At 40.5% G+C, this 26,074-nt stretch overlaps 1 protein-coding gene across 1 annotated transcript in view; it reads right to left on the reverse strand.

Annotated features, from left to right (window-relative positions):
• WDR64 (WD repeat domain 64) overlaps positions 1-26,074 on the reverse strand; it is a 119,689-nt gene that overhangs the window by 33,592 nt on the left and 60,023 nt on the right. The window contains exons 11-13 of the mRNA XM_067535893.1: positions 7,901-8,027; positions 2,825-2,973; positions 2,040-2,163 (exon numbers count right to left, since the gene is read on the reverse strand). Of these exons, the coding sequence (XP_067391994.1) occupies positions 2,040-2,163; positions 2,825-2,973; positions 7,901-8,027 (400 nt within the window). The remainder of the gene's footprint in view (positions 1-2,039; positions 2,164-2,824; positions 2,974-7,900; positions 8,028-26,074) is intronic.

Here is a 26,074-nt window from a genome sequence, read left to right on the forward strand (position 1 = left end):
CTTGGTACTGCATTTCTAAACATTTCAATAAACCCTGATGTTTGAAAATTATGCAGCCATGCTAATTGATTAATCCATTATTAAAAGTTACTTCAGAATTCAGTGCATCTCTGGTAAATAAATTGAGAGGCCTTATTATACAATCTCAAACTAATATGCCATATGCTACATGGGGAGTTGCATATTGGAAAAATATACCAACTATGTATAGATCTATAGTTTAGTGTTCAGAGTCAGCAAATGCTATAAAACTGAGTTCCACTTTCCATTTTAACTGCTTTTTTCCAGTTGTTCACAGTTTTCTTATTAAAATGCCTTCTGGGCTGAAGATATTCATTCTTGGGCTTAGCCCACCATAATTCAATTTTCTGAAAGTTTGAGCAAAATTGGTTTTGCTATTTTTGAATTATACAAGACTGAAAAAAAATCCAAACACTTAGCCCACATGTTCCTAGAATAAGTTTTGCTCTTGCATATCCATAACACTTTAAGTTAGAAACTCAAACCATGGCTTGTTTTAGAGCTTTCCTTGAGGAGAGAAATGCATGTCCAACTTGAAGGTCAGTTCGGTATTTTTAAAGTGGTGGACATTTAAATTTGGAGTGTGCACACATACTACCATATTTTCTATATATTTTGATGTAGCATTCTTGAGTTACAGGTTTTAGAATGTTAAGGACAGCTGAGTGAAAGATGGCTGATTGGAGGCATGTTGAGCTAATGCTACCTAAGTGAGTCCTCCTGAGTAAAGGGCAGCTCAGTTTCATCCCTTCTTCCCTTTCTTAAAATAAGACCAGCAAGGGAATTTGAAAGCAAAAATCTATGACAAAAACACTGTTAACAGTGAGAATTCAAGCACACAGGAGTCAGGAAATTCCAAGAAGATATCAAGATTTCTAATGCCAAAATAACTGCCACACTGCACAGAGGATGTATTTTCTTCAGGTATTCAATTCAGTGTCACACTTATTTATCCTAATACTGTTCATTGTAGGCAACGTAGGTCAGAGTGTTGCTGCCACAGCAGGGCTGAGGGGGTCTACACTGCCTCAGGGTTTATGCATTTAGATATTCTCAGGGTGTTTATTCCAGACTTCTCAGAGAAGTTAATTACATCATGGAACAACAGTCCATTGAGTCCAGTGCAGACTACTACAGTCTCTTGTCCATCACCTCTAGCTCCTCAGCTTTGAGGGAAAGAGCTTCTTGGACTAGAAACCAGGCAGACAGAACCAAAGACCATTGCCTTTGAAAGGCCCGATTCCCAAACTAGACCTAACTGTGATTCTCTTTCCAGTACTGACAACTTGCATACTCCTTTCAGGACAGTCAGATATTTTTCTTGTCCTGCAAGGAAGCTTACTAACCTCTTCCTTCTCTGATTGGAGGCGGGATAAGAGACCCTGTTACACAAGAGGCATGTCCATACTTTGAGCTGGAGGTGTAAATTCCAGCTTGAGGAGACATACCTGCACTAGCACGGGTTGAGCTGGCGTGCTAAAAATAGAGCATCACTGTGGCAGTGCCAATGGCAGGAGCGGCTAGCTGCCCCAAGTACCATTCTGTCCAATACACTAGGCATGTACTTGAGGCAGATAGCCTCTTCCATCGCTTGTGCCGCTGCAGTCACACTCAATTTTTAGGATGCTAATTCAATCAGACCTAGCCCAGGTATGTCAACCAGAGCTAGAACGTACACTTCCAGCTCGAAGTGTAGATACACCCAAAGAGGTAGGATGTGCTACATGGTGGAGTCAACATTGCATTGGGAAGCTTAGTCTGTGGTTTTTCTTTTATGTTATGCCATGTCTCAAATTTACTGTTATTAATGTAAGCATTTAATATAAAGGGGTGGTTGGAGCTAGGGAAACACAAAACCGCACCAGTCCAGGTTTGCAGATGCTTCTTGAAATTGAACCCCCCCCTCCAATGTGGTTTCAGGAGGGTTCCAAGGAAACTGTTCTCACAGCCCTGGTCACACTATAGTATCTCATTCTATAGAGAGATAATAGGATAGTAGGGATTATTTAATTGTTTACCATCACATGCCCCTGTAGCAAGGTGAAACCCATTTTTATCAATTGCTGCACAGGTCACTTCAACATTAGCCCCATGGGCATCTTCAATCTGGTATATTTGATGCCCGGATTCTAGTTCCCAGACCTAGAAAAAAAAAATTATTTGCAGTCCGTCCTACAAAAATCCCCATGGTTTACGTCCCAATTCAGGAAGCCCTTGAGTAGCAATACTCCAAGAGCACATGCTTGACTTTAAACAGATGCCTAAGTGGTGTCTTAAATAGGAATATGCTCCTGAATCAAGGCCTACTATGTGTACGTGCTTATATTGCTGTTCCGGAGCATTCTTATCAATCAATCTATTAAACAGCTTTTTGTAGCCACTAAATAACCAATGACCATTGTTCCATAGACTGAATTAAATTTATATACAAAGGTCCATTTCTGTAGGTGAAGGGAGTAACAAAACCCAAGTGAAGGAAAAGGAATTCACCAACAAGAACAGCACCTTCCACTCCCTTACACATACTTCTAATGCCTAATGTGAAAGATGGGACTAATTACATTGATTCTGCAGTTCAGCTGAAAGGATCACTTGAGATAAATAATGCTGCTGTGACGTTAAATGGCTTATTTATCATGGAATACCACTTCCCTAGAGAATTACAGCATAAAAATAGCTTCAAAGATGATGACTCGCATAACAAATACTATTAACTCTTGCCTAAATGCTCAACATTTTATCTGTGATAAAAGCAAAACAGTCCTTTTCTCTCCGAGTTTAAAGGGTGCAAGTTTATGCTCACCTTTACAACAGATTCAGCACAGACAGTGAGAACTTGGTGAAAAGCCCTGTTGTAAACCAGTACGTTGATGTTTCTTTCATGCGTTTGCGGAACCTGTTTGGTGTCTTGTATCATCCGGGTTAGAGGATAAATATCAATGACAGAAGACCCTGTACATGGCAAAAGAGGTACTAATATAGAACATATATGTGACTGTGCAAATTGCTTTTTGAGGAAATGGATAAACTCTATATAAACCATAGTGTTTGATTTGAATTCTGCAAGAGAATATAAAGAAATACCTATGGCCAGCATTAGTTCTGGAGAATTTCTGTTATCTGAAGAAAAGTAGAAAATAGTCACCTCTCCTAGCACAACAAACAGTAACTAAATAGGAAAGTTTATCATGTTTTGCGGCCTTAGACAATCGCCTACCCAGTTTTTATGGGAGAGGCACTCCTAGCCCCAAGATCAATAGGAACTAGGGGATTTACAGTTCCACAGTGGGCCAGGGTAAGAGTGAACAAATAAATGTCATCCTAACTGATAGCAATCTCACTAAGTACAGCAATTCCAGAATTCAATTCCCACTGAATAAAGCAAATCTATCTGTAAACAATGATATCTTTTCAATATCTTTGTTCACGCATATAGGAGTTCATGCATATATGTTCATGCTATAGGAGTGCCTGGCACTTTACAGACGAATAAAACATACAGCTCTTTGATCAGAAGCATTTACAGTCAAAATGAATCATGGCATAGGGAAGTGAGACAAGGTTGAGTAAGTTTCAAAGTTTTCAACTACATAAACTCACAAGCCTATTTGTGCTGTGTGTGCATCCAAGTTCCCATTTTATTTATTGTAACATAACTGAACTGGTAAAAGGCTTAGGATCAGTAGTGCATTTGTAGGAGGAGAAGGCATCTTCGTGGCCCAGGGTATGATTCCAGACATATGTGCTAATTTTGGAGAAAGCATCAGGGTGTTTCTGTCAAAATATGCAAATGGAGCATGATAGCGAGCAGAGCTTATCCATTAACATTTGTGTCCTCAATGATTTAGGATGAGAGGATTAAAACCTAAAGCCTTTTGTGAAAATACATTTCAGGTAGATGGCAGGGAAGATTAGTTCTCCTATGCATAACTTGGATCTCTTGCCCTCTCCGGTAGTGAGGAGGAACTAATTTTACCTTTTAACAGAATCACTAGCAGGGCCTTGTGTTTAGTCAATCATCCTTGTATGGATTATAGAACAGTTTGTCGAAACTGAATTGAGACAATTCATCTCACACACAGTTCTCAGCTGAGGAAATATCCCGAAATGTATCTGCTAATTCTATAGGATTTAAAACTTTAAATGACTCTTTTCACATATAGCTATTTCACTGGCCTTTAGAATAGGATAACAAACTTTAAAAGACTCAATCAAATGCCAGACTAAAAAGAAAGGTGAGGCAGACTAAGATCCTGTACAGGCTCTTCTGCTGAGTGACCACTTCCCCTTCAAGGAAGCTCAGGGTAATCATTGACAAAATCAGGCTCGCAGATGGCTCCAGTTATCTCAAATTTTGAGGTAAAAGGGGTGGTATCCTCTCTTTTGAGGGAACCCCCTATAAGTGGCCAAAGTTTGGGGAGGAAGCTCAGCTGCAGTTTATATTATTGAGTCATTGTTTGATTTACCAGCTAAACCAAACTACAGAAAGAGTCTGTGCACTCTAAAGGGGGCAGCCCTTTCACAGTAGGTGTTTAATTAGGCAATATGGTCTTGTGGTTAAAACACCACGTTTGGAATCAACTGAGTGAGTTTCTATTCCCTAATGCTGCCATTAATTAACTATACAACCTTGGGCAAGTAACAAGTACTCTGGGATCCAAAGACATGTGAAATATGGGAAACAATAGAATAGATGGACACTTAATAGTTTTATACAGTTCAAATTCTGTAAAGGCTTAATTTGAAAACTAAGTCTTCCTGGCCCCGCCTGCCCGACCCACATATGAACAACACTCCTTATGGTAGAGTTTTAAAGAAAACACAACACATGCAACACTGGGCTGCAGTAGATTGGGGTTCTTCCTTGGAGCCAGTATGTCTACTTTCAGCTCAGCCACAGTTTTCAAACTACTGCTAATGCTGAAGCTTGAATAGCAACCATAGAGCAGGCCTGCTAAAGCTCCACAGCCTGGGAAAGGGAGAAATCCTCACATATCTGCACCTGTGAAGATGCCCAGCGCCCAACTCAGCTACATGAGGTGCATACTGGGAGGAAGAATCAGGGCCAAATGCCACACATCTCCCATGTAACTCACAGTGACTTCATTGGAGTTACTCTAGAGTTATGTTCATGTAACAGAGCTGAACGTGGACCTCTTTAATAAACTCCAAATTGTGTGATCACTCAACTGAAACCTTTTAAAAGGACATAACTATTTATTTTCTTCCATATACAGAACTGAAAAGAGGTCTTCATTACAGTGCTCAATAGTGCATTAAGAATATTCTGGTTTGGGTGCAAAATGGGAGGCAGGCGTCCTGTTGCGTTCTTAGCTAACACTTCCAAAACAGGTCCAGAACATCTAAGCAGTGAATTTCCAGCTCTGCAGAAACACTCAGGCTGCTGTTGGAATCTCCACTGTCCTCTGTCACTTCAAAGCTGCAGAAATATGAAATAAGTTTCCTCTCTCCAAGAGACGGTGGAGAAAATAGTGTTGGCTCCATGATCACTGTTCTGTTTTCTATACAATTTGTCTGCTTTTAAAAAACAAAAAACTTTTAGACACATACAGTCAGTGAGCATCTATCACCACAAAGGCCTTGTCTTCTGTAAGGAAAAAAAAAGTTCTTATCTCATGTTAACTAAAACAAGGTAAAACCCTCATGAAGACAAAGCAGTTTGTAGTTTTAACACATTAGCAGGTTGAGGTAAAAATCACAGGGGGATCTAGAGTTTACCTTGACTGCTAATCTTAAAACTACAAATTGCCATGTCTTCACTAGGATTTATCTTGTCTTAGTTACAATGTTAGCTAACATGAGATAAGAACATACCTTTTTTCAGTGAGGATGCAACTGCATGATATAGTGAACTAAGTATCTAAATAAGAATGGCCATACTGGGTCAGACCATTGGTCCATATAGCCCAGAATCATGTCTTCTGACAATGGCCAATGCTAAATGCTTCAAAAGGGATGAACAGAACAAGGCAATCATCAAGTGATCCATCCCGTCATCTAGTCCCAGCATCTTGCAGTCAGAAGCTTAGAGACACCTAAGAGCATGGGTTGCATCCCTGACCATCTTGGCAAATAGCCAATGATGGACCTATCCTCTATGAACTTATCTAATTCTTTTTTTAATCCTGTTATAGTTTTGGCCTTCACAACATCCTTTGGCAACAAGTTCCACTGGTTGCCTGTGCATTGTGTGAAGTACTTCCTTTTGTTTTAAACCTATTGCCTATTAATGTCATTGGGTGACCACTGGTTCTTGTATTACAGGAAGAGGTATAACACTTCCTTATTCACTTTCTCCACAGCATTCATGATTTTATAGACGTCTATCATATTCCTCCTTAGTTGTCTCTTTTCCAAGATGAATAGTCCCAGTCTTCTTAATCTCTCCTCATATGGAAGCTGTCTCATATCCTTAATCATTTTTGTTGCCCTTCTTTGTACCTTTTCCATTTCTAATGTATCTTTTTGATATGGGGTGACAAGAACTGCATGCAGTATTCAAGGTGTGGGTATACCATGGATTTATATAGTGGCATTATGGTATTTAATGTTTTATTATCTATTCCTTTCCTAACATTGTGTTAGCATTTTTGACTGCTGCTGCATATTGACCAGATGTTTTCAGAGAACTATTCACAATGACTCCAAGATCTCTTTCTTGAGTGGTAACAGCTAATTTAGACCTAATCATTTTGTAATCCCAGCGATGCTTATGTTTTCCAATATGTATTTCTTTGCATTTATCAACACTGAATTTCATCTGCCATTTTGTTGCCCAGTCACCCAGTTTTGTCAGATCCCTTTGTAACTCTTCACAGTCTGCTTCAGATTTAACTATCTTGATTCATTTTGTATCATCTGCAAACTTTGCCACCTCACTGTTTATTCCTTTCTCCAGATCATTTATGAATATGTTGAAATGGGCAGCCTTCCATTCCTCTTTGCTTCTATGATAAGCTGTTCACATCCTTCCCCCAACAAAAGCAGGGAGATGTTAATAAGTTTCCCTAGAAGATGGGAAGAGAACCTGCCACATCACAAAGAGAGTTTACGAGCTGCCAGGCCAGGAGAGAGAGGCTGACAGCTGGAGCATATTATGTTAGTCAGGAACCTTTAAAAGGAAAAGCGTAGGCCATGGGCAAAGCTGTTGTACTCAGGCAAGAACACACTTTTCCTGAGGCTCAGACTGACAGGATCCTGCCTACAGAACTCTTAACTGAGCAGCGTGGAGGGCAAGAGACTCTGAACTGGAGTGACTTGGGAATTGACTGTGGTTGTAACATTCTCTGAAGAAGAGGGACATGGGGCGAGATCCCTTTCAAGGGATTTAAATAAATCTTTGTTTAAGGCCTACAATAGGCCTGCTGGTTGAACTTCAAAGACCCCAAGTTCTCAGAGCAGCATTTTGTAAAGTGGGGGAGAATGCAAAGGACTACTTGGATGCCAGGGAAAATAAAAAAAATTAAGACGAATTGGTCTTTAACAACAGATGGCAGGGCTGAAACAGGGTGCAACTGGTTTCATTTTCCTGAAGAAGGGCTCAGCTTTCAAAAATTTGGGAAACTTGGCTTGAGAAAGATCATCTTCTGTGACTGTCACCTTACATTTTCAAGCATATGCCAAATTAAAAGGAACACCACATTTTATATATAAAATGAAACTCCCCCACCACTTCAAACGTAGGGTTCCCAAATAGCCTTCATTAGCACAGTGTAGAAAATTGCTCTCTCATGTCCTAGATTTCTGCACATCCCCTGTATCTAACTTCCTCCACTGCCAAGCCATGCTGCCATCCCCTTCTGTATGCATTTCTCATAATATGGAAAAATCAAAAAATGTATTAAGTAGGTCTATGTACCTGTAATAAGTGTGCCATGGTTATTGTCAAATACCATGGCATAGATCTGCATTTCTCCTGGTTTCCCCTGACTATCGTGGAAGATCTGCAGCAGCGAAAGGGTCTGTATATCCCACACTCTAAAAACCTGGAGGAAATAGAAAGATGAATGGTGTGTCACTATTATATTTCCAACTATTATTAATTTGTATTACTGTAGCATTTAGCGGCTCCAACAAAGGTCAGGGCCCCATTACATTAGGTGACGTACAAACACGTAGTATGAGACAATCCCTGCCCTGAAGAATTTACAATCTAAATAAACAAGATAGACAAAAAGTAACATTATCCCATTTTATAGAGGGTAAACTGATCAGAGAGATGGAATTGCCCAATGTCTCAGAAGTAGTCTATGGCGAAGCCAGGACCTGAATCTCCTGATAAACACTGGATGGGAAAATCATTTCCTATCTCACAAAAATGTTTAAGAGTTCAAAATTTCCTGTCTCAATTCGGTACAAAATTGAAATCTCAAAAGTTCTTATGAACCAAACCTCCCCCCCCCCCCTTTTTTTTTTGTTTCAGTTTGGGTCGTTTCATTTTGGCAATTTTGAAATGTAGCACCCAGAGGAGCTAATCATGACCAGTCCCCTACTGTGCATACACATTCTTTTCATACTGTCACATATTATGCCACAATCCCATGTTTTAGCACAATGGATTTCCAAGAAAATAGACATATGATGCCTCTAAAAGTTATTCTAACATCACTAGCAACTTTTAGGCACAGATACACATCTAGTCTCATTCAACAGCCGAACTATGGTGATCCTTACATGTATATGCAAGTTACTTGGAGTAATTGAAAAGCATCATTAGATTGTACTGGCTACACCTAGCTTTGACCTTTGATGCATGGCAAGGTGATGTTTAAATATACATACACACATACTGACAAGATGCGTTAACCCTTATCTTTTCATTGGAAGAAAAGGTTGGGAAGGTTCTGTTTGTGTCAAGTGATTTAGGATTTTTGGATGAAATGCACTGTAAACATCAGTCCTTTTGATACAGCAATTAAAAGCACACTGATTATTCAGCAACTACCAGACTTTTTAAAATCTTTATTTTAAATACCTTCTATTTGTAAAAATCTCACAGGACCAGAGGAAAAAGTTAGAAGTAAATAGTACTTTTTATCTATTCCATTTATTGACTCACAGAAGTTCCAGGAGACTCCTGCCTGTGCCAAAAATAGAAATAATCTGATTAGGATTCGCTGGGGCTCCCGATGTACGTTGTGAGCCAGATGGCTGCCTAATGCCTTTTTGAGATCATTTAATATCACATGCATTGTGCAATACTTGTGACTGCTTGCTCTTCCACCCTATACACAATCCCATGGGACCAAAGGAATTCAGATTATTGGAGTTTAGATTATCAGAGCTCAATCCGCAGAAGAAACAGCATTTCACCTGCAGAACATACATTTAAAATTCAAGATATCCAAAGATTTTTTTATGGAACTATGAAGCTACATCCAATGCATCTATTTTATACACACAAACACATCTCACCTGCAAGATCTTCAGTTGTGGCCACTCTCCACCAATGATCAGTATCCTATTTTCTCTGTATAAATGGTGTCAAATAATCCATATTCAGTGGCCTAATGACACCACCACCACAGAGATGGGTCCATGAGCCAGAACTATGGAATAACTCTAGTACTGCCAACTCTCAAGGTTTTATTGTGAATCTTTCAATATCTGGTGGCTTTCTTAACACCCCATCTGCTGGGGTCAGGAGCCTGCATGGGCATCTAAACTTTCATTTTAAAAAAAAATTAAGTTTCTCACCCTCATGGTTACAAGAAAAGCTTGAAAATGTGAAGCCATGCACCGTAAAAGCTCAGAAAATCTCCAGAAGGTTAACAGAAAGAAGCTGAGATTTTTTTTGTTTCTTTAAAAAACATACCTCATGAATTTTAAAACAATATTTTGCAAGGAGGGTGACTCATGATTTTTAAATATCTGAGGTTGATAATACGACAGTGGGTGAAAGTCTGTGTCCCGTATCGTTACGGAGCTTGTGATCATATTGGTCCCTTCTAGCCTTGAAATCTGAATTTATCCCTCATGCTTGGAGCTGGGAAGGAAGGAGCAGGCCTTTCTGTCTGGGGATGCTGAGGGCATTGTAATTGCACAGTGCAGAGGCAGATATAATACCCCAGAGGCACTAGGGGAAGTGCACATACTAACAGTTGCTACATCTATACTGTTGGCAAGCTGCTCTGCATCCACTAACTAGTTTGTATGTAAGAGAGAGGCAAACACCATAGCCATGCTGCCATCTCCATTCTGGGTTATGCAACACCATGGTCAGGGCTGGGCAGCCCCTTCCTCAACTCTCTTGGAGTGTTGGTCAAGTTATAGAAATGTCACTCACTCACACCAAACTCCCACAATTTAGAAAGAAACACAGAAGGAAAGTGATGTAATGCACGCAAAACCAAACCATTTTGAAGGGGAACACATTACACTGTCCTCATTTGCTACAAGCAATTACATCTATCGAATGAGAAAGGATGATCTTGTGCCTAAAACTCTGAATTGGGACTTAGGAAACCTAGGTTCTGTTTCCAGCTCTCCCACAGATTTCCAGTGTGACCTTAGGCAGCCGATTTCACCTCTGTGCCTTGACCTGTAAAGTGAGGATAACAATACTTCCCTCCCCCACAGAAATACTGAGACTAAATTAATGATTTCTGAGAAGCTCAGAGGCAATTGGGTGAAGAGCATGAAAATCTTCCAAATAAATGTGCCAGGATCAGGTTTCATTTAGTCTTTCCCCAAAAGGGAGCTCCTCAGCAGGACCATATTTATTTTGTATATTCAAATGGGTTTTACTCATGCTATGCAGCACATGCTTAAATAGCTCCTCATCTCTTGTATCGATGTACATGATAACGTAAGAGACTTTGAAAAACAGGGAATCCATGTCCACAGCTATAAAAGTATACAAAGTCCAGATACCTACCATTTTCAGTGCAGCTGCAGCACAGCCAGGAGTAGCTGCAGGCACAGATATGCCGAAAGCTACGGGGATGCCGCACCAATCCAGGAGGGAGCAATTCTGTGCCATAGTCTGTTTCTGTGTCCTTGCAAAGTTATTTCCTCTGCCCACATAGGCTCCAATTCAGCGGCTTTTTCCTCCCCTCTCAGCCTTTCCTGGCCCTTGCCCTAATCCAAGAACTCATGCAAGAGCTTCTCTACAACTCTCCAGATCAAAAGAGCTCTTGCTGGCTTTCTAAGACCCAGAGGCTCTTCATATTATCACCTGAACCCTAATCTCAGAACCTCAGCTTGGAAGCAACTGATCAGGCCCAGATGGGGCTGGGCTCATCTCTCTGGAAAGGGGCCAGGCACCCTGTGACATCTGGTAAGAAGAAAATAAAACTTTTGGGAACTCCCATTCAAAATAAGATTCTGCAGTGGATCTCCAGGATAGAGCTGCACATTTTTGGGAGGGTGGGTGAGAAGGGTTAAAAAACCAAAGATCCATTTAGTAGCTAGATTAAGGGTATTCTTGAATTAAATACATGCAATCCCAAGGGCACTGATCTCAGCAACATGAGAGAGGGACCTAAAACTCACTGTTTGCACATTGGAGCCATAAGCCTTGTGGAAGCCACCCATAAGCACCAGCCCATAATAGGAACTGAAAAACCAAAAGAAAAGAAAGAAACCAACAGAGTTAAAAGTACAAATATCTAGAACAAGAAGAACAGAGTTTATTTCCAAATGCTTTCCTGATTATTGTATTAGACACTATACTGATTGGCACCCTATAAATACCTAAAAGAGATTAGACAGAAAATATTTATTCGATCTCTTTCTGCTCACTGCAGAGATATATTTTCGTAAAGCTTTTTAATGACATGCTACATATTGAGGTTGCCAATAAATTATGCCAAGAGGAAATTACTTTCAGCCAGTATTACATGAGAAGTGACCCAAACCATTATTCTATGTGAAACTCGAGTTCACCATTCCCAGGATGCTAATCACTTAGAAACCTCTATGACTTGTAGGGAGAGGGCAGATTAAACTTTAATGAAAGTCAGTTGGAGCTCTAAAGCAATTGCTCTTTAGTTTATCCTTCCTAGTATCAAGAAAAAAAAAATGACAGGAAGAACATCTAGGAAAAAACCCAAAAACATGACATCTGTCAACTTCATAAGGGAGAGCCATTAGGATCAAATCGATTACTGATGATTCAGAAGAAGTAGCACCTTATACTAAACCTTGAAATCTTAAGACAGTTGTTGGAAATGCTCCTTTTGCAAACTTACTATTAGATAAAGTTTTAAATGTGCCTAGATTCTGCAGAAGAGCACCTTTAGTCTGAACATCTGATCACTTGACAGCCTTTAAGCCTCTCAACACCTCTGTAAGGTAAACACAGTAGGTATTCTTTCCATTTTGTAGCTGAGTAAACATCAGCACAGAGACTCATATCCTCAAAAGGTATGTCAATGGAAATTAGAAACCTAAATACCTTTGAGGATCTGGGCTACAGAACTTAAGTAACTTCCTTAAGGCTACACAGCATGTTGGAGTTAGAGTCTAAGATAGAACCCAGGAAAATGTCTCCCTCTGTTCCAAGCACCATATCATACTACTTGCTTCTTTTGAAAGTTCGTTTGATTTTTTAAAATGTTTTGGCACCATGTAGTGTAGGCAGCAGCTCCATACCTAAAAAGAACCCTGATTCAGTTAGAGACAACAGTCTTCACTAGTGATAAGCTCAGCATCTAAAAGGAAATGTATCACAAGTGACAGTAAGCATTTCTTCAAAAGCTAACTGCTTATACATTCAGTTAAGAAGAACTATTGAGTATTTTTAACATTATAAAAGTATAAGGGAATATTAACTAAATTTGTTAATGTAGAGGTCTTGGTTTTGAAAATGTTGCTAAAAAGAAAAGGCAGCAAGAACTTAGAACCTGGTGTATTTGCTAGTAAAATAAAGGTAGATAGCAATGCTGAGACTGAAAATATTCAGGGTTATACAAGATCAAAAAGTAGAATGGAATTCTCCTGTCCTGGTGATGGACCTGAAGGTTGTTGGAAATTTCTATCACCACCAAACAAACCATCTGTTTGATGCCTGAAGAAAAAAGAAAACAAACCAAACCAATTCTTATGGAATTCCAAGGTGTCTGGAGCAATTACAGAATTGTGGGGCCAGAAAAGGGACCTGGCTTATGCTGGTTACATCTGGCATGGTGTACGATTATACAGAAGCCTACTAAGAAACTGTAGGAAATGTTCCTATAAAGGAAAATGCTTACTGAAGATTTAATTTGTTTTGAGGAAGAATTTGTGGATGGAAAGAATTTTTCATTCAGATACATGTTTCTCTGAGATAGTATAGAGGCCAGAGGAACCAGGTCAATTGTATTTACTAAACTCTCCATTCAGGAAGACTACAGAAATTGGAAAGTTAGATGAAGACTAATCTAAAATGTCAGGTTATCTATCTAGGGTTTTGGTAAACACATGTGACTTTGAAAGCTTTCAGGAGGAGCATTGGACGGAAATAGCAAGGCTGAGAGAAGACTTGAAGCAGGAAATTTATGTGAGTGGAAAAAATTTATGAAGCTGACTGAATTGGATCAGCAAAAATGGAAAGACAAATTGGGAATGAAAGTGCCAGAAGTAAAGGTAACTTTGCAGGACCAACTCCAAGCATCGTGTGGAAATGTAGTGGAATCACAAGAACGCCACAAGAAACAGCTGGAAGAACTGAAGAACGTAATCGTCCAAAACCAGGTAGTTAGGGAATCACAGCAGAGACTTGAAAAGAAATCTGTTGCAGATAATAAAGAGAAAAAGCTTAAAAATTTTTTTTTCAGAAACTCTAGTTTCATATATGATCTGTTCCAAAGTCTGTAGAATAGATAAAAATCAAACTGAAGACAGGTGATTCTGGTTTCCCATGAATTCCTCAAATTAAATTGTAAGTGGGAATTCTGGGAAGCGTCTAGTGAAGGTGCAGCTTCCATCCTGCGTTATACAGGAGGTCAGATCAGATAAACTAATTATCCTTTCTGGCCTTAAAACAAACAAACCAACCTCTATGAATCCTCTCAATGAAGGGAAGACAGGTTTTAAAGATTAAGTTGCTTTATGTCTGCTGACTGAGTCTGAGGTATTATCTACTTTCAGAACTGTGCTCTATGCTTCTGCAGGGAAGATACCACAGGTTGGAATGCCTGAATGAAGTGTTAATTGCCAGCAATTTTTCAGGCTCTTCTAGGAGAATATTATGTTGAAGAACAAGTCAGAAAATGAGAGCAAGGAAAAAGCAAGCCCTGCAAGACTGTTCTCTTTCCAACTCAGATGTTAATGCTGGAAACCTGATATTTCAGGTATTAAACATTACATTAAATTATGCAAATCCATATATGACTAGTCACCAGAGGGAAAAGGAACACAGCACACAGCCTGAGTACCAGCATGGCATAAAGACAAGGGTTGGAACCCGCTAGACGAAGACAAATTTAAAACCAATTAACAGATCAATTCTAGTAGAAGCCAGAAAGCACAGCAAAGTGCAATGTTGGAGATGCTGAGGGACTCATTTGCCAAGGAAGTGACCATTGGTTACAATGCAATATCCCCATGAAGGAAAACATTTTAGCTACTGCGGGACAAAGGCCGTGAAAAAGTAATGCTTCTCAGCCCAGAGCACCTGCACAGGGGCAGCCGGAATTCTGATGCTTCAGCTCCGCAGCCCTATTCCAGCAAAGCCCTTGATGACATTAAGTGTTTTGCTAGACTGGAGCTTAACAAGGTGTGGGTGTTCCATCAACAGCACTAGAGACCCCAGAGAAGATGTTGCTAGGCATGGTGGGCAACACACATTGGCACACACCCAGGACTATAAAAATGCACTGCTGCCTGCCCTCCCCTAGAGGTCCAGGAGGCATTGTGTATACCCAAGTTCACAAAATGCCTCCAGGACCTGAATCAAATTGGTTCTGCATCTCCCCTTAGAGTCAGCTTTACAAGTCCTAATACTGCCCATAGGAGAGAGTTTAATTTTACATCACATCCTTCACACACAAGGCATCTCAAAGCTCTTTACAATAATGATTTAGTAATAGGAATGATTGAAAGTCAAATACTTTCATGCTGGCTCCTTGTTTGCTCTGCCTCCGATCTCCGTGTCACATGAAGGGAATGCAGTGATTTAAAAGAGACAACATACGCTCAGACAACAGCAGAACAGCATTCATAAATCTGTCTTGCCTTCCTCTCCCTTCACCTTTATTCCTTTTCCATCCTGTGGCAGTGGGCCGGAGAGATTACGCAAGCCACTGTTTCACACTAGTAACCTGAACACAATGTGTCAAAAGCACTGCTGAGAGGCACATTGCCATTGCTGTGGATTTACATATGCACATGACTGTGTATGAACTCATACACAACAAACATTGACAGCAGGCAAATGCAAGCACATTTACTATGGACTTCAGGAGGTGACTAGTGGTAATTGCCTTAGGGACTGTTATTCATAGTAACTTTGCTGTTCTAGTTATATATTAAAGAGCTTCTCTCAACAAACTGACATGCTCCAGCTGCCCCGCATCCTCTGTGCATGCATCACTCATGATAAAATGCCACGAGGCTCTGCCCTGTGAACATACACAAAAACCATATCAATTTGAAAACACTGGGGAGGAGTGGGAGAAAGGTGACTCAAGCTTCAACTCCAAAGTACCTGAAATTAGCTAACTTTTACTTTAAGCTGTTTCCACCAAATTTGCAGGGCTTATCTCTATTTTAAACATCTCTCATTAATTTAAGCAAATGTTTTAAAGTATTGTCTCTTGTCTGCATATCAACAGGGCTGGTCATCTAAGCACTGAAACTAAGACACCTCTTTCTGATGTGCATAATGCACTGGCTCATGCATGGATCCCAGGACTCTGGCTCATCTTCTTGACAACTATTGGCAATGGTGGTAGTTTGCTCAGCCTCTGTGAGGAAAGAGAAAGGCAAGATCATCTTGCATCATACTTCGATGTGTCCCGCATTTGCTTATCAGAGAAAAGTTTATTGCTCCACTGGTTTTTATGGGGGGAAGGAAATGAAATTGCAGGGATCCTAGAGAACCACCTTAAGAACCCCTCTTAAGAGTACTTGACAAACTTCCTTTTTATGCTTTAAAATTTCCATCCTCCTGGTTAATATGTTTTATAAGTTAGTTCAAGTCACTTGATTTCACATAAGGGACAGTAGCCTTTTCAGGATCTTTGGGGATGAATGATGCTACAGGACCTTATTGACTGCACAAATGAGGCTCCAGCCATCTCTGGGGCAGCACAAAGTAGTCATTCTGTGCCAGCCACCACATTACACATTCAACAAATAAACAGAGAATCACAGAAATGTAGGGCTAAAAGGGCCCTTGAGAGGTCATCTAGTCCAGTCCTGTGCACTGAGGCAGGACTAGGAGATGTGAAGAATAAAAACTGCTTTTAGGCTGAAGTGTTGATTTCCCCCACTCCCAATTATTGCATGGCTCAACTGTTTTAAAGTGTTAATCGAAGGCTATAGAGACATAGTGATGCGAGGTTCACAAAGAAGGGAGCTGTGTGAAAAGTGTGCATGAAATGCGTGGCCAGTGCCAGCACACTCAAAGGGTGGACAAGGTCACTAGGCATAAGGCTGAGGTAAAGCTGCAGTTCTGCTTACCATGCTGTTTAACAGAGTAAGTTATCTAGAGAGAATGCAGCTGTGTCTCTTGTGATCCTTGAAGGTGATCTAGGCAGGTACTGCAGCTCTAGCTAATTATTAGAAGATGCAGGAACAAATTATCAGTGGGATTATTCAGGAGGCTCAGGCAAGGAGGATTTAGCCCCAATATATTAATGTAATGCTCACTGAGCAACTAGTGCCTTATGAGATAGGTGATCTTGAATTTCACCAAATTATCTATTACATTTCAGAATCAAATATCCAACTAGTAGTATTAACCTGTGTGATATATCAGGGCACAATCCAGACTAATGAGCAGCTGTGTCACCCTTGCCCTGCAACTGCCTTTAATGCCTTGCTGAAGTAGTTCCTGCCCGGGCTGCACAAACCACCTTCCAGTGTGCAAGCCACACACTAAGTGTCTCTGTATAACTGCAGCCTGCCAGCTACACCCTGGCTCTCACCAGGCTTGGTTACATTGCAGGGTGACCCCAACACGCCCCCGGTCTCAGACTTCCCCAGAGAAATGTATGTCCTGTACCACCCAGCCCTCTCCTGGACAGTACAAAATATATTAAATCCATTATTCATAAAAGGAAATAATACACCAGTTTATAATCTCAAATAATTATTTAGACACTTCAGTTTAAACACAGTGGGTTAGATAAAATGGTAAAGACAAGTTTATTAATTATGAAGAGAGATTTTGAGTGAGTACAAGTACCTAAGAACAGCCATACTTGGTCAAACTGATGGTCCATCTAGTCCGATATCCTGTCTTCTGACAGTGGCTGATGCCAGGTGCTTCAGAGGGAATGAACAGAACAGGCAACCATCAAGTGATCCATCCCCTGTCATCTACTCCCAGCTTCTAGCAATCAGAGGCTAGGGACATCCAGAGCAAGGGGTTGCATCTCTGACCATCTTGGCTAATTAGCCATTGATAGACCTATTCCATGAACTTATCCAATTATTTTTTGAACCCCATTACAGTTTTGGCCTTCATAACATCACCTGGCAATGAGTTCCACAGGTTGGCTGGGCATTGTGTGTAATGAGGCATAAAAGTCAGAAATGGTTACAAGGAAAATAAAAAGACATTTACCAATACCTAACAAACTATATCAGATTTAAGTAAAAGTTTCTCATCATATGCTTTCAGTACACCTATTGACCAAACCCTGGAGGTCAAGACCCCTCCCCCACTTCAACTAATGCTTCCTTTGTCACTTCAAGTGCAGAGAATGTGAAGGGCAGGAAGAGTGAGAGGAATCCCTTAGTGTGTTTGTCCCTCCTTTTTATGGTTTCAGTCCTTCTCTTGAAAAACTTTTCCAGCTGGGCACTAGGAGACAAAGAATCTATGTGGAAGGATGTTCCCCTGCTGGCTTCTCACCTGTTTGAGCTTTCTTTGTGTCCCTTCCTGACTGATGACTATTTACTTCTTAAAATGCAAATTAGATAGAACACACACACCTTTGTTTAGGACAAACCTGTTTGCCAACCTCAGTTTGGGCAGAGCTGTGGGGTTTGGAACATATGTTGTTAATGCCATACAAGGAAATCTTATAACTTTACGTACAATGTTGCCACACATTTTATCGGGACGGTACTGACCAGCAAATTATGAGTTTTCAAATGATATCTTACAAGACCTGACTTGTACAAAATTACTACAATAGTGTGTAAGGTGTGAGCACAGGGGTTTTGTCACAACCTGCTTCACAGATATCACTATAAATTGATTCCCATCTCCGGATTATGAAGTTATGCTGGAGAGAAACCAAGCAGGGACATAGGCAATGTGGATCTAATAGTACTCGAATGAACCTGCTGGCTTATTAGTGGGTACTGGACCCCTCCAATTGAGCTGGAGGGAAAGGATCTAGCCAGTAGGGTGCACTGGGTTACACAGTTCAATCTATTGTCAGTAGAAGGCTCCATAATCACTGATGTACAAGAAAGGTAATATTATGATGTTTTAGGAGATCGGGTTCAAGTGCTGTGTAGGAGCAGAAACAGTAGGCTGAAAGATGACCAGGGAGGAAAGGCTGGGTAACAAGTGGCCTAAGAATTGTCATCAGTTTCTTTTTAGGCTTCAGAAAAATCATCATATTGGGTCAAGTGTGAAGAGTTCACAACTTGGACCTACTGTCTGAAGCGGTTTGCAGATTAAGGAAGACAACTTGGTATTCATATTTGGAAGGACTCCCTCCTCTGCAAATCACACAGCCATAAGTTCTAGATACTTTTTGTTGTGTTTAAATAAAAGCTTTGATTCTGGAGCTCAATTCTGTAGCAGCAGAGTTGTGGAAACAACAAGGGTCTAAGAAACTAGATAAATTCCCACCTTCTTCATATTTATATACTAAATCTCTTAATCATCAGATGCCTATTCAGTGTCTCAATATCTGTTGAATCATCACCTTCAGAGACCACAACAGGAAGGACTGCATTTTTTAAGATACCTGTTAAATTATTTAACATACCAACTAGTACAAAGCTTTCCCTCAAGCTCTGCAGTCACACACTGGCTCTAGGCATGTATTTCAAGTATGTGTTATATAAATAAAAGAGAGGTAAAGCAGATACATGGTCCAGAAATATATAATTTTCAATTAACTCCAGTTCCTTTGTGGGCTTTGCACCTTCCAGTGGCAAAATAACCAAGAGGCTGAATAACTTGCATATTGGAAAAGGGTGAAGAAACTAAAAAGCAGGAAAATCGAGACTTTGATCTAACTTACCAAGAACAAATGCTCAGAATTCTTGAAGCACTAATTAACCCCAAAATGTGAATAAAGCTCCTAAATCTCAAAGGAAAACAAATAGCTATAAATAACTGTTATGAAAGCTACGTCAGCAAGAGAAGGATTAATTTTTATTCTCTAAGCAGTATATGATAAAATACATCTGATAAACATGTAGCTATGCAATTTCCATGAAAGTATAATAAATGGATGACTGGATCAGTTGTCCCAAATGTCTTTGTTCCAATTATCTTGATTAAATTTAATGATGTAACATCATTCAGTAACAATCCTGGATTACATTTTTAGTTAATTTAACATCATGCTTACAGCTCAACTGCCCTTATATTTTGGGACAATCTAATGACTACATTATAAATACATCCTTAAAACAAAGGCATTTGACTTCAAAGTAGGTTAGAGTAAGTATCAGCACTAATCCTCTCAGGCAGGCATGCACCAGCTCCATTCAGCTTTTCAGGAGACGTTTGACAATCTCACATGGCATGCACTGTGGCATCACAAAGCAAGCTCAGCATCAAAGGCAGTTAGTCAGAGGGGACTGGACTTCAATAACATTAAGGTTTGAGTGAAAACAGACCAAAGCCATGAAATACTAATGTTAATCAAGATGATAAAGTACTCAGTTTCCTAGCCATTCTCCACCAGAGCACCTGAGGTTCTGCACACACTGGGATGGATTCTGCTTTCCATGGGGGTTGGCACTGGGTTGTTACAGGGTTAGTGTGGTGGGGGGGTACAGCAGCAGGGGGTACTAGTCACACTGGTACAGGCAGGGCATGATGTGGGAGTTGTTCCAGGGTTTAGAAGAGTTGGGAGATGGTGGGTAAATTGTGAGTGAAGGGGAGCAGAAGTGAATTCAGTGAGACTACATTGGCATGGCCAGTTGTACAAGAGTTGGCAAAGTGTAAGAAAAAGAGAAATGCCCTCAGGTATCTGACATGGGCAGGTACGGCCCACTCACGACAGGATTACACACTGCGCTTGGGGTTTGGGCCCATGCGTCCATTTGTCACTGCTGTCCATTCCTGAAATCACAGAAGATCAATTTATAGGCAGACAGAGACTGCAGGAAGCAGTTGCCACAAGGGAATAAGAGGTCAGGAGGAGCCTACAGGATGCAGGAGCACAGCCAGCTCAGAAAGAGGTATTTTATCTCCCAGCACCAGACAGCCCCAGTGCAGACCTCCTGGGACTGAGCTACTGACTGCTGAGGGGCTGGATGATTGGTTTAGGGGTGAAGCTTCAGGCTTACAGAGCCATTCCTGGTGTGTGGGTGTCAGCTACATTCTCTGGTCACTGTTACAGAGTATCCTGCAGAATTTACTTACGTTAATTTCTGAAACTTTTGACAATTCTTGCTCCTGAAAACTGACTTCTACAACCACCAGTGTCAAAATCTAGCTGTATGTGTGTAGTTTGTGGGATTAGGAGATTGCCGGGTAGATAAAGAGAGCCAGAAGCATTATACACATTTGCACAAAATAAAATTGTCAGTCATTTAAGGCATTTGAATCCCCAAATACTTCATCAGTTTTTTTAATATACTTGCTACCAATAAATAAACCTCATGTATTTGAAAGCATACAGACTTGGTTCTGGTCTTAAAAGGGAATTCAATGGGAACGTGATTGCAACCATAGCCCCATTCCTACAAAGTGCAAATGGACTGCTACACCCATGCATTGTATATTGAAGAATCAAGGCCTTTAATTATGGAAACAGTATCACCTCTCTATAATTAAGTCTAGGCCTAATCATGCTTCCACTCAAGTCAATTGGAATATTTGCCATAGCTTTCAGACGCAGCAGGACTGGACACATTTAAAAAACCCTAGCAATTTTAAGAAAATTATTAATATTTTTAGAAATGTGTTCTACTGTGCTGGGGGCTATACAGGCAGATTAATAACCTTTCTACTGTGTGTTCTCACCTTTGGTTTACAATGCCTAACTCACATCATGGATCATTATCTACCAGTATATCCTGAAGCAGCAGGGGCTATCACTCAGCTGTAATTCTGAAACCTGACGTGGCATTTCTTCTAGAAATATATATGTATTGTCAGAATCTTCCTTCCATAAAGAGGTTTTTAGTAAGTGTCCTAGGAGGTTGCTTCAGCCTTGGATAAGCCATTTTGTTTTACATTCCATTTTATTTTAGATTTAAAAGGCCAGATATAAACTCAGACACTGTAAAACTTTCTCTCTCTCATTCTGTTCTTGGTAACGCTCAAATTCTATTAATATTGGGAATTCCATACATAAATCAAGAGAAAAAATGTTGCAGCCATTTTCAAGAAACCATAAACTGAGCAATCCAAAAAGGCTGCACATGAAACTGGGCTAATGCCATCTTTAAAGGTGCTTCAGACATTCATACGTCTAAGCCAATCTACTGCGAAAGAGATTGCAACATTTCCAATAGTTACATGTGAGTTTGCATATTATATATAGCGTATTGTGATAAACCTTAGGAAAACTTGCGGAGGAAAGTTGCTGCAGATGACTCATATGCTTATAGTGAAAAACTTGACAAATAAAATATGGGAATTAGATAAGGTAATCTACTCTTTTGGTGGTGTGCAGAGTACAGACACCTCATGCCCAGCTATCATGGGTATAAATAGTGTAGATAGTGAGACACAGCTTAGGCGAGAGAATGCCTAGATGCCTGAACCCCAAAGGGTATAAACCCAATATGGGCTCTCTACACACCCAAGCAATGCTTCCCACATCTACACTGCTATTTTTAGCAGTGCAATATCCCACTGCCAGAGCCTTTTACTCTGTCACAGTACAGTGACAAGTGTGAACACAGCCTACCTTTCCCAGCAGTGAGTAGCTACACATGTAGTTCCTGTACTCGAGACACCACAAGAAGTATCTAGCCTTAGATCGTAATCTTTGGGACAGTGACCATATTTTTCTTCTGTGTGTGTACGACTAGTACAATGGGGTCCTAGATCATGATTGGGGCTCCTACGCCTGTAATAATAAAGCCAAAAGCCTATTGGTATCAATGTCTTTTGTCACATGAGTTGGCATTTCAGTGGCCACTATTAGATTTCCCAGTAAAACCACAGAACTAAATGGAGGCAATTGACCCTACTCCACCTGTCTGCAGCCACCACTGCATCAGTTTACACAGTTCCCTATTAAGTTTTCACAACCACGTGGGCTAGGAAAAAAAGCTTCAGATGAAAGTTTACGTACTACACCAAGTTCTGTGGCCTTTCCGGTCCTGCTGCCATGGAAATGCCAAACTCCTGTGCCAAAAGGCACCTATACCAATTATTTACAAATCTAGCAATCTGTTGAATTTATAGAAAACATTCTGTTAAAGAGACAGAAAACCAGTTTTATTTTTGTGCTAAGAGAATTCAATACACATTATTTTGAACAGTTTGTTTGAGATGGACAGTTGTAATCCTTTCATTCAAGAAATCCTTTTAATAGCCTGAAATGTCAGATTGCTGGATTTCAACATATTGTGGGAGCATATCACAAAAAAGAGGGTTTAAACAACAAGCTACCCATATTATGGACTAATTAGTGAAATCTTCCATAGTTTTAGACTGAACTACCACTTGAGTTTGAACTCAAAAGAGCATCCTAACGCAGTGCAATTATACTATTTGTATGGAAACCACTGGCTATGGTTTATTTAACTTATTGCTCATTGGCTGGGGCTTCCTATTGGATCTAAAGAAATCTACTGAAAACCATTTAAAACAATATACTGGTGAACCACATGTATATTTCCCCTCTGCAGACCTGATAAACAGAGTCCCAGTCACAAATAAGCCAGGATGCCTGCAACAAATCAGCACCGGTCTGGAAGGCAGCTGGCTCAAACTGACACTGAAGGGATGCTAAGAAGAATAAGGAAACACATTGAGATTCTAGCCCAAGACAATACTGCCCCTCCATGAAAGAAACTTCCTCAACATTAATGGTAATAACTTGTGATCTGATTAGTGCCCACATCTTTCTTGACTCATCACTAATTCTCAATACTTACTTAGCAATAGTGGAGAGAAATGTCTTCCATCTTCAGTTTGCTAAAACGCTGTGCCCCTTGTTTCCAAACTTTTGACACGAGGATCTTTACAGTGTTGCATCTTTTGAAGAAGAGCTTAAAAACAGAGGTTCACCTATTCCCCTTGATATCAGGTTGCATGTCTACTTAAGAAGGATGAAAAGTCCTATTAACCTTGCCTGTGGCCTCAGGGAAGTGCAGCTGTTGGCAAGTTGATGGTTAGACATTCCAAATTACCTTCTCCAATTAGTATTTATATACTAGAGCTATTTTTCTGATTCTTAAACTAGTGTACAATAGGAGGGAAATAAGTTATACCTTCCACTGAGCTCCTTTTAGGTACAGTGCAAGTGAAGGGAATTGCCAGAGGAAATATTGCCAGAGGTTTTTTGGAAAGTGTGCATACCTAGCCTGTCAGAAGGATCTTCCACCACAACCAGAAGTTTTGTGAACACAGTTTGTACGACTGTTATTTAACAGCATCAGCAAGTAAAGGAGAATATTGCTAGTTCTCATTTTGCTAATGTGCAGACTCAATAACTATCATCAAAAGGTGCTCAGATACCAGAGTGATGGGTGTGGTGCTTAGGCACTTAATTAGAACGAAACTCTCTACACCACACCCACACCCACACCCTTCTCACGTCCCTTCTTAGCAAAGCAACAACATATGGTGTCATAAGGCCTTGTGTTATACTTCAGTGAATTCACTGGTACAATATGGAGAATCATCATAAATTCAAGCTGAACTACACTTGTCAAAATAAAAGTACATTATCTGATGCAGCATCCATGATATTTTTACATGCAAAATTTAGTACTTGCAATTTATGTTCCAGTTACCATGATTTAGCAAGGTTCCTCTGTAAATATAAGTCATTCCTCCACCTGGAGAGATAGCCTGTTTAAGGACTGCTGTATTCAGTAAGCCTCTTTACACTGGAGACTTGAGTTTACTGACAAGCTATATAGTCCTCAGTTCAAGCCCTCCCAACCCCCTTGGCTCCCTCCCCACCAAGGAATTCTGTGCAGACACGAGTGACCTGCTGAGTTAGCTGTGCTATTGGAACCATCTGTCTAATGCAGTCAAGTCATGTGAACAGAGTTGATCAGTGTGAGAAGAGGTCACTTTGAATCCAGTCCTATCAGCAACACACCAAAAAGTAAGCAAAGCTGGACTTTCAAACAAAACAAACAACCAATGAAATAAACTGGTCCTGTTGTGTGAAGACTGAAATCTATGTTGCTACCATTAAAGTAATTAAAACGAAGCAATAATGATACACTACGTTTTTATAGCACTTTTCAACTTTAAGGTCTACATACAAATCATTCCAGCTGCATAACAGCCAGGAGAGGGTATGCTAGCGACATTTCTTTTTTATCCCCATATTTAAAAATGGGAAACTGAAGCAGGGAGGATGAGATTCTTGCCCAAGAACACAGAGGGTTTAACATCATCAATAGTCAGGATTAGAACTCAGGAGCTCCTGGCTTGTGCTCACTCCATTGAATCTCAGGCCACCTCTCATATCAAGCTGTACACACTGTACATGACAATTAAGAAATGAGTCTCTGCATAAAGGAAGCTTCCTGTAGAACGAGTTGCCAGATGGGTAATGTTTTTCATGCCAAATGCACATGAAGTTTATCAGGTTTTTTTAAAAGTGAAAATTATATTGAGCACAGGACACAGACTAGAGCAGGGCACCCAAGTCATAGCCTGACAACTTTTTGGCCCCTCATGGCCCAGCTTGGTCAGGCAATATAGCTGCTCTAGATCCAAGAAGGGCATAGGGCATCAGAAGGGAAGGCCTACCTCCATGCTATGGTGAGTGCCAACAGGCTGGAGCCGGGAGCTGGGCCAACCTCGTGGGACAGGAGTCACAGAGAGGAGTGATCTCTCCAATCCACTCTACCCCACCCCATGTCAGGCCATCCACCCCCAGGGGCAGAACCCAACCATGACTCCCACGTGGACCCCTGAACTTTAAATGGCACTCTGCAGCCCCTGCTGTTGGATAAAAAAGTTATATTACTTCCACTGTTAAGAAAGCCAGCTCCCCCTCATCCCAATGTCAGAGAGAAACAGGCCTAAACTGCACCTGCAACACACACCTGCAACTAAATATCTGAACTGATAAGCCATATGCACATGAGTACAAATAAATACGTGTACAACAGAGGCAACTGTTCACAAAACAAAGAGGCAATTGCACCTGCATTTGCATGGTTGTGTTTGTGCACATTTGAAATCAATGGAGTTATCCCCCCTCTACACCTGCTGAGGATGGAGTTATACTATCTACACCAGCTGACTGGCATGCAGTCAGGGCAACTAGCTCCAAGCGCTGCCATGGCTACATTCTATTTTTAGCTAGCGCAAGTAGGACTCCTTGAGGTGGGAATTACATCCCCAGATCGAAGTGTAGACATAGCCATGGTTTCCCTTTTGATATGAGATTAGGTCTTCGAATTCCCAAACACAACTGGCTACACTAGTTTCATGTCCCAGTTTTGGGAGGTTCAGACTATTACAGTTAATGATTTTGTAAACTTGCTTTTCCATTGTAGCACAAATCGCTACTGCTCATTATCACATTCTGGAGGGGTT

The sequence above is a fragment of the Emydura macquarii genome, unplaced genomic scaffold, assembly GCF_026122565.2.
Source record: "Emydura macquarii macquarii isolate MOO-44397 ecotype Brisbane River unplaced genomic scaffold, CSIRO-AGI_Emac_v2 contig_3517, whole genome shotgun sequence".
Taxonomy (NCBI): domain Eukaryota; kingdom Metazoa; phylum Chordata; order Testudines; family Chelidae; genus Emydura; species Emydura macquarii.